At 30.8% G+C, this 9,007-nt stretch overlaps 1 protein-coding gene across 1 annotated transcript in view; it reads left to right on the top strand.

Annotated features, from left to right (window-relative positions):
* Nucleotides 1-2,573, top strand: part of LOC111406460 (RING-H2 finger protein ATL73-like) — a 4,478-nt gene extending 1,905 nt beyond the window's left edge. The window contains exons 3-5 of the mRNA XM_023035882.1: nucleotides 1,583-1,670; nucleotides 1,753-1,837; nucleotides 2,240-2,573. Coding sequence (XP_022891650.1) covers nucleotides 1,583-1,670; nucleotides 1,753-1,837; nucleotides 2,240-2,573 — 507 coding nt within the window. The remainder of the gene's footprint in view (nucleotides 1-1,582; nucleotides 1,671-1,752; nucleotides 1,838-2,239) is intronic.
* Nucleotides 2,574-9,007: the final 6,434 nt, after the last annotated feature.

Here is a 9,007-nt window from a genome sequence, read left to right as displayed (position 1 = left end):
TTGGACACAGTCTGTTTAAATCCAACTCAAAAGGGAACCAAATCGAATTAGTACTAATAAAAATCTTAGACACGGTACCATTAGTTCCATATTCAATTATAGAACCGAATCAAAATCGAACCAACAGATTTCGATTCGGTCCGATTGGATTCTTTATATTGAAAAATTATAAAGATAAAGTTTAAAACTATTTGTCAAATTGAAAATTGACAAAAATAGACTATGAAATCACTTTTCATTTTTGTAATCTAACAATACAAAAGAAATTAATTAAACTAAACAACGAACTAAAAATTACTCCAAAATTCAAGATTAACTCACAAATTCAAAAAATAAAAATAAACTGTTAGACATATCATAAATGGTAAAATTTGTGTCGAATATTAATTCTTAAGAAAATTCATGCAATAATATATATTTAGAGCTCAAATTTCTTGCTGTTTTCAAATGGCCGGCCATCAAAAAGTAAGATCTTGAGGATTATTAAAGATAATCAAATTATATATATATGTGTGTGTGTGTGTGTGTGTGTGTGTGTGTGTATATATGCATTACTTTATGAGGTTATTTAAATTTTGATTTTGATTACACATTATGTTTTCTAGCAGAAGAAAGAAGAAAAAGTGTATGGAAAACTGAAATTTTGGAGTGGGATGATTTTGAAATCTAATTTTCAAAGATCTGGTGCATCTTGGTACAAATGTATCAACAAAAAGAGAAATTCAAAATAATCGAATTCACAGGTTCTCAAGATGCCACCTAGAACCCGGATCAAAATTGATCAGTTCTCAATGCATTGTCTCAAAAATGATCCATTTAGTAGAGGAATCGAAGTCGAATCGACCAATTCTATTTGGTTCAAGTAATGTCCACCGTTAATGTTGTGTGCGAGGGTGAGTGAATCCACCTTCGTTCAATTTCATCGGATAATTGATTATTTAACTAGCTTGATATATTGAAAATCTTTTATCGAAGGTGTCAGATATACTCCTTCATAACTCGATAGAGAGAGCCAAAACATCTCATCTTATGTACTTCTTTCAATTCCTATCAGACTAAATGGCTAGTCTTCAAATCTAAAACCAGAAGATAACATTCTTGATGCCAAAAAACACAAGCATAGGCAGGTCCATAATCATATAGACTCCACCCATAAATTATGAATAATGTTACTCATAGCTAAAATTACCGATAGTCGCCATACGTCGTACACATTACAGTTTGGTATTTAATGTATGAGGCAATAAAAAACTGCCGTATTAATGTGTATCAAATAATAAACTGTTATGTGTACATCATGTATGACGACTATCGAAAGTCTTGACTATGAATAGTATTATTCATATATCATTAATACAATGCAAACAGCATACTCAACTCTTATCAAAACTTTGTCCAAATCTGAATTTTCCCTGAACTTTCTAATCAAGACTTTGCTCAAAATTGCAACCAATCACCAATTAATGTTTTAACCACTGATGGATGCAATTTAAAATATTATGGCAGGTTGACTGGGAGATTCGAAATATAAATTAATTTCTTTTATGACTTTTTTTAACATAATTAGTCTTCTTCAACTTAGGATGCTTTCGGAATTTTGCACAAGAATCCAAATCTATGTGCAGTGTTAAAATTACATCACCGAACTTCCAGTGCAATTTCAGATGATCGTTAAATTTCATTTTATAATAAATTGATTATAGAACTAGAATATTTGTTTTAATTTAATCAATGTATTTCCTTTCGGAAAAGGATTTCTTAAGGGGACAAAGCCTTGTTTATATGGCACGAGTGCACTCGTGTGTCCATTAGTCAGACTAATGAAAAAGTTGACCAAGTAATTTACTAGACAAGGAACTAGATGGACGTGTACCATTTGAGTTACTTAAATTAACAGATATGGATAGAACGACCAATTTGAAATAATGTTTAAGTTCAATGACCGATCTAGAACAAAATAAAGTTTAGTGACTAAAGTAAAATTTTTCTAAAAGTATAGTGACTCCTAGTATTTAATTAGCCCACTTGAAGCCCATTGCCATTTTCAGTTTCTGTTAATCCACCAAGTTCCTCACCGAGAAAAGAACTTCTGTAGATAGAATTTCAGTCTTCCACTCAAATCACATGATCCTCAAGCACAGGCCATGTCCATGCAAATTATCATCTCTGTACTTCTATTATTTATAGGTATAGCAATTCTGATCGTGATTCATGTTTGTATTGTTGGGAGGGCTTTCAGGGGGAACTACTTCAATGGTCGGAATTCTGTTCCCAGTCGAATCAGTCGAATCCCGGGCTTGTCGACCGATGAAATAAAACAGCTGCCGTGTTTCGACTACGAGGTGGAGGAGAAAGGGAATAGTCCAGCAGAATGTGTCGTGTGCTTGGAGAATTTCAAGGGAGGTGAAAAGTGTAGGATGCTGCCTGTTTGCCATCACAGTTTTCATGTCCAATGCATAGATTCTTGGCTTTTGAAAACTGCTGCTTGTCCAATCTGTAGAACAAGAGCTAATGCACCTCAAATTGGGGAAGAAACTAGTCATTCAAGTGAAGCTGTAGTTGAATTGACATAGAGATCAAGAATTATATTAGTTCCAATCCATATATATGATCGACTTGATATGTGAGTTCCATATTATCTTGTGAAAAACAGAATTCCTTAAATCTTTAATTGCTGTATAAGGTTAATTGTTTGACAAGATGTATAGTTTCTTGAAGCTTTTCTTGATTTATTTATAAAATTATATTCTCACATTTGAAATTTTTAGTGTGCAAAGGTCATTCAAAATAGTTTTTGACACTTGTTGTTTTTTATTTTCTGTCGGTAAACTGGTCCCCCATTTTTATTTTCTTTCGTTGAATTGGTCCACAAGAAGTTTCTACACTACTTTACAAGGACGTCCCTGTCAAAACAAGTACCCTTTGGCTACTCTATCCCTGCTATTCAATTTCAAAAGTGAAAGTGTATGAGGTGGAAGAAGAGGCAAAGAGAACGCTAACCTCCAATTACCAATTTAATAGATTGGTGGTTAAAGGACAAAAAATTGATGAATAATTCTATAAGTACAAGAAAAAATATAGAATCTGCACCTATATGGTTGTTTTTCTTTTGTATTTTTGTTATCTTCCAATGATAATTTGCCTAGTGTTGATCTATATGAGTTCTATAAAAAAAAAAAATTTGTACCAATAATGTTGTTCCGAAAAAATTTATGCTATACTTTGCATATCTCTTGTGACTTTAAGGGTGTGTTTGATAGGGTCAATTCCATGGAAAATGGAAATTCCATTTTCACCCAAATTGTAGTGTTTGATAGCATACTTTTTCCATGGAATTCATTTTCTTGATTGTCTTAGAACTTGTTCTTTTCTTGGTTTTCCTTCACCCTACTTGGACTTTTTTTTTTTGGTAATGGAAATAAATTCTAAGAATTATTGTAAAAAAAATATTTCCCTTTAACTGACAATTTTCATGTAAAACAAAGACAAACGAACAACAAAAGATAGATTTTTTTTAATTTTTTTTTTTTTTTTGCAATGGAAACAAATTTCATACCCAATACCAGTAAATTATATCCCTTTAATTGACAATTTTTTTTGTAAAACAAAGCCAAACGAAATCAAAAAATACTTTTATTTCCACATTTTTCATATGAAAAATTATACCAATCAAACACAATAATTTACAATTCCCAGGAAAATAATTTCTAGACAATTCAATTTCCTGAAATTCGTTTTCAGTTCAATTCAATTCCATCTTTACAATCAAACGGACACTGAGTGAAACATCACACCCCATGCGTTTGACATATGAATGACAATGAGGTGGGTAGGGGTGGCAACAGGGCCGTCTTAGACGGAGCGAGGCGGAGTGGGGCAACTTTTTACCCCGTTTAATTTTTTATTTTTTTTCATTTTTAAAATTTCGATTTATGCTATTATTATAGATTAAAATATAAATTCAAAATGAGTTTTAACTGATGAATTGTCTGGAAATAAAATTATTTTTATTATTTTTTCTCTTCACGGGCAGGTTTGTTGGGGTGGGTTTTTTTGCCGCATTCGGGACAAGGTGGAACGCGTTTTTTTGTCATCACTAAAGGTGTGTACCCCTTTCTCCGTCTTCGCACTACCGTGATTCCCACGCCTCATCTTCACTTATGTAGGGTGAGGATGAGGATGTGGACCACATTCTCCGGCGTCCTTAATTTTAGGACGCTACAGATATAATTAATTATAAATGCTTTTATAATTTTAATTTAAAGATTTTTGTCAAGTTAGAGGGTACAATATTAAGGGGAAAGGGCACAAAAATTATAAATATTATATTGATTTTTTTGAACTTGACATAGTGTTGTGAAAAAAAAATTAATAATTTTAACTTTTTCAAATTATTTGCTTCTTCCTGGTAAAGGTTTTATAACAAATAGGAAATTGGAAAAAAAAATTATTAATAAATGGACGAGGAACACTATTTTGAATTTCATATGACACTCAAAATCTCATATATATCTAGTCATGTTTATGCTAGATGTGGAAATATATTTATTTTTATATGATTTATCTTAGACACCGTTTGATTAGCAATTTAGTTTCATGGAAAATGGAATTTGGATACCATTTTCCTACTTTGGCGTGTTTGATTGGAATTTATTTTCCGTGGAAAAAAAAAAATTATTAATAAATGGACGAGGAACACTATTTTGAATTTCATATGACACTCAAAATCTCATATATATCTAGTCATGTTTATGCTAGATGTGGAAATATATTTATTTTTATATGATTTATCTTAGACACCGTTTGATTAGCAATTTAGTTTCATGGAAAATGGAATTTGGATACCATTTTCCTACTTTGGCGTGTTTGATTGGAATTTATTTTCCGTGGAATATGAATTCTTGGATTTATTGGAAATTGCATTTTTCTTGCTTTTGTGTGGTGGGAATTGATTTTCCTGGTTACTGTTATTTTTTTTTTATTTGGCAATGAAAATAAATTTTAAGAATTATTGTAAAAAAATATTTCTTTTTAATTGACAATTTTTATGTAAAACAAACCCAAATGAACACTAAAAGATAGATAATTTTCTTGAAATTTTTTTTTTGGCAATAGAAATAAATTTCATCCACAATACCAGTAAATCAAATCCCTTTAGTTGACAATTTTTATGTAAAACAAAGTCAAACGAATACCAAAAAATACTTTTATTTCAACATTTTTCACGTGAAAAATTATACCAATCAAACACAATAATTTACAATTCCCAAGAAAATAATTTCTAGATAATTCAATTCCCTAGAATTCGTTTTTTTCCACCCAAATTCCATCTTTACAATCAAACGGACCCTTAGTAATTTTATTTATATTAGTTTGAATGCGTAATTATTATTGATTTTTTGATATAATTATCTATAGTCTATAAATAAAGTATCTTTTTAAGTAACGCGTCTCGTTTTTTACATGATATTGAAGTCATCATCTATGATTGATAGTAGTTTCCTTCGTGTGTAAAATTAGATTTTAGGTTGAACTAAAATGTTTAAAAGTGTATTACCTATCAATCTATCATAGTCAATAATTAAATACAAAATATGAAATTACCTATTAAGATCTTGTCTGGCAATATCTTATGAAATAAAATTCATCTATTGTTTAATCTAAATCTATTTTGTCAACAAGATCACTCTCAATACTTCATATAATTATCATTTTCATTGTAAGCATGTAATATTCAACTCGACTATAAGATAAAAGGGTGAAATTAAAATATGTCTACATACGTTTATTAGCTAAATTTTATTTTCATGAATTATAATATTATTATTTGATTAAACATCAAGTGTACGAATATGATAAATTTTAACAAAGAAACGTTGAAATTTTTTTTATATGCCGCTACATAGAAAAATATCAATATTCATTAATGAAACACAATGGTGATTATGTTGCACAATAATTTTTGCCTGGTGTGTTAGATTTTAATTGTAAAGAAGGTCCCTAACTTTTGTTAATAGTTATGTATGTCCATATTTTTTGTCGTATTTTAATTTTTTTAGTCTTCAATTAGTTGGTATATCTTGTCTTTGATAATTATTTTTGTCCAAATATTCTATTAGCATACTTTGAAACGAAGGACAATTCTTAATTAAACTTCTGCATTTGTTAATTTTTCTTGTTTGAAGAGCAAATAAGTGTTTTTATGGCTTTCTTATGGAACTTTTGGACAGAAACTATCATTAGGAATAAAATATGCTAATTAACTTGAGTTAATTAAATGAGTGATCACTAAATTTTACTATTGGTTACTACTTCCTCATCAAAAAATAAATGGTTAGTGAACACTCACTCAATTATTCATTAATTTACTCATCCATCACTAGGGCCAATTTTGTTTGCACAGTTAGACAAAAAATCACACGTGGAGATAAAAATGATGTGGCCGATGAATCATTTCCACGCCATCTAAATTGTTATTTTTCTTGGATGATTTTTTCCCTGTTTCGTGATTCTTGATGAAAAGATCTACGAGGAGTTCCTCAAATGCTCGTTCACCAATCGAAAAAATTATGATGCTCCTCATTTTCTTCCATGGAAATGGCATGGAGCGAATGACACGTGAATTATCCAAGATTTCGGATAAATTAACAACAAAATCTGAAATGGTTTCAATTGAATTAAATTTCCGTCCTATCAAATAAGAGATTATTGTGTAAATCCCACAGTGAATGTGGGATTTCGCTTGCATCAAGTCAATTTTTGTGGGCTTTTCTTTAAAAAATTCATGGGGAAATTTAAGCATTCAGAGGACATGGTTCAAGAATGAAATTGTTGGAAGAAAAATGAAGGAATCGTAGCTTTACACCATCCGCAAGTGTTTATATGGGATGGATTTGATTTGTTTTACCATCTTGCAAATGGAGGACAGTGGGAAGACGATTCAGCACGGCTATATCTCTAGATGATTCTAAAGATCCAGTGATTTAGATGACGTGGAAATGATTCATCAGCCACATTATTTCCACGTGTAATTTATTGTCTAGCTGTACAGATAGAATTCATCCCAGTGATGGACAAGTAAATTAATGAATAGTTGAGTGACCATTCAGTAGCCATTTATTTTTCGGTGAGTAAGTGATAACCAATAGTAAAATCAAGTAGTGGTGATGTTGACGATACTGTTGGTGTTGGCTACGATGATGAGGTAGTGGTGATGTTGACGATACTGTTGATGTTGGTAGTGGTCAACGGAATGGTGGTCATCATGGCAGTGGTAAGTGGTTGTGGGTTGGGTTGGGTTGTGTGGGGTGGGGTGGGGTGGGGTGGGGTGTGTAACCTAAAATTTTGAGTCGTGATTTATAAAATTCATGATTTATGATCAATAAATAAATTATGACTTATAAATTTTTTGATTTGTGATCGATGAATAAATTGTAACCTATAAATTTTTTATTCATAATCGATAAATAATTTGTTACTAATTAATTTGATAATTTGTGACCACATAATATAGAATTGAAACATTAATATATTTAATTAATTATTTCATAAATAAAATTTAATTAATTTTTTATTTTTGAAGTTTTAAACCTCGTTTCTTAGTTTTGAATTGAATGTACTTAATCTCTTAGACATGAAATTTTCCCTAACTTTTTTTTTTTTTTTAATGGACCGATACATTATAAATAAATAAATAAATAAATAAACTTTGCCATAAAAATTGAAATGGGCTTGCGGTAGCATTCGGCTAAAGCTCAGTGCTAGCCCCCAGACAGGGTAGCCTTCACGAAAGTCCGTTCATAAATTGTTGTACAAATACGAGTTAATAAATTTCTTGCTTGTTTACTGTTTTAACTTTTAAATTTTTTCTTCATGATATAAAAAAATAAATATCTTTAATTCGTGACTTGTAATACTTTGCGAGTGCACATAACCCACATTCATAACCTTTGGCATTATTGTCGTTCATCTCGTCTTAGTAGAGTTTCGCCCGTCGATAAAGATACCGTCAACCAAACAAACACCTGAATGTCGAATGGTAGTGGCTAAGCATTTAGGTAACTAATAAGCAAAGAGTATTGGGTAATGAAATTACCTTTTCAATCCCTTAAAATCAGTGCACGAATCTATGAAGATCAAGGAAAATCTTATGGAATCAACATCTACAATGAAAACTAATCACATAAGAAAACTAACTTAAGGAGGAAAGCCTATCCTAACTCAACAAAGAGTCACACGAGCTAATGGTAGCAAGATACGTAGAATTAGGCTAAATGCCAAATATTTACTCCACACGGATTCATTCCTTGTAAATATACATGCACAAGTAAAATTAAGGATATGCAATTTATCAACCTTTGCCGAATATCTCGTCTCTCATTTATCCAAACTCTAATATAACTTTATATCGACGTTGACTTGATTGTTGGAGTATTAACAATCGCTGACTTTTTTTTCTTGGCCCATAGATCCTAATGCTAATGAGTTTTGACCGAATATATAGGTAACCTACAAGCAAGCAGAGGTGTGGTAGGAGATCCGTTGACTGTAAAACCTTAGGGATGTCAACAAATTTTTATCTTGTTTGTCGAAAATATAAATACAAATAAATAAATTTGTTGCTTGTTTAATTGCTACTTTTAGATTCATTCTTTTGTTTGGTAAGGATTTTGATAATTGATTTTTGGATCGTTAGATATAAAGTGGGTTCTATCTGTGAGAAAAGAATTCAAAAATGACAACTGAAATAATGAAATAACGGTCAAAAAAATAATTTTAATTGTCTTTTAATATGTACCAAACAAGCACTTAGAATGTTTTTATACATACAAGGTGTCACGCTCATATAAGTTCATAGACGAGGTAGTACAAGCTCAATTGTGTGAGTGTAAAGGATAAGCCAACCGCTAAATATCAAAGTGATGGACTAAAGATTAGCTTTTAATTTGTTATTCCAAATTTTTTTTTTCTTCATGTTATCTTAAAATCCCTAATCGTGTAGTTCTTA

Source organism: Olea europaea, chromosome 12 (assembly GCF_002742605.1).
Source record: "Olea europaea var. sylvestris chromosome 12, O_europaea_v1, whole genome shotgun sequence".
Classification (NCBI taxonomy): domain Eukaryota; kingdom Viridiplantae; phylum Streptophyta; class Magnoliopsida; order Lamiales; family Oleaceae; genus Olea; species Olea europaea.
The sequence above is the reverse complement of the archived record's forward strand: the minus strand, read 5'-3'. Positions and strand labels throughout refer to the sequence as shown.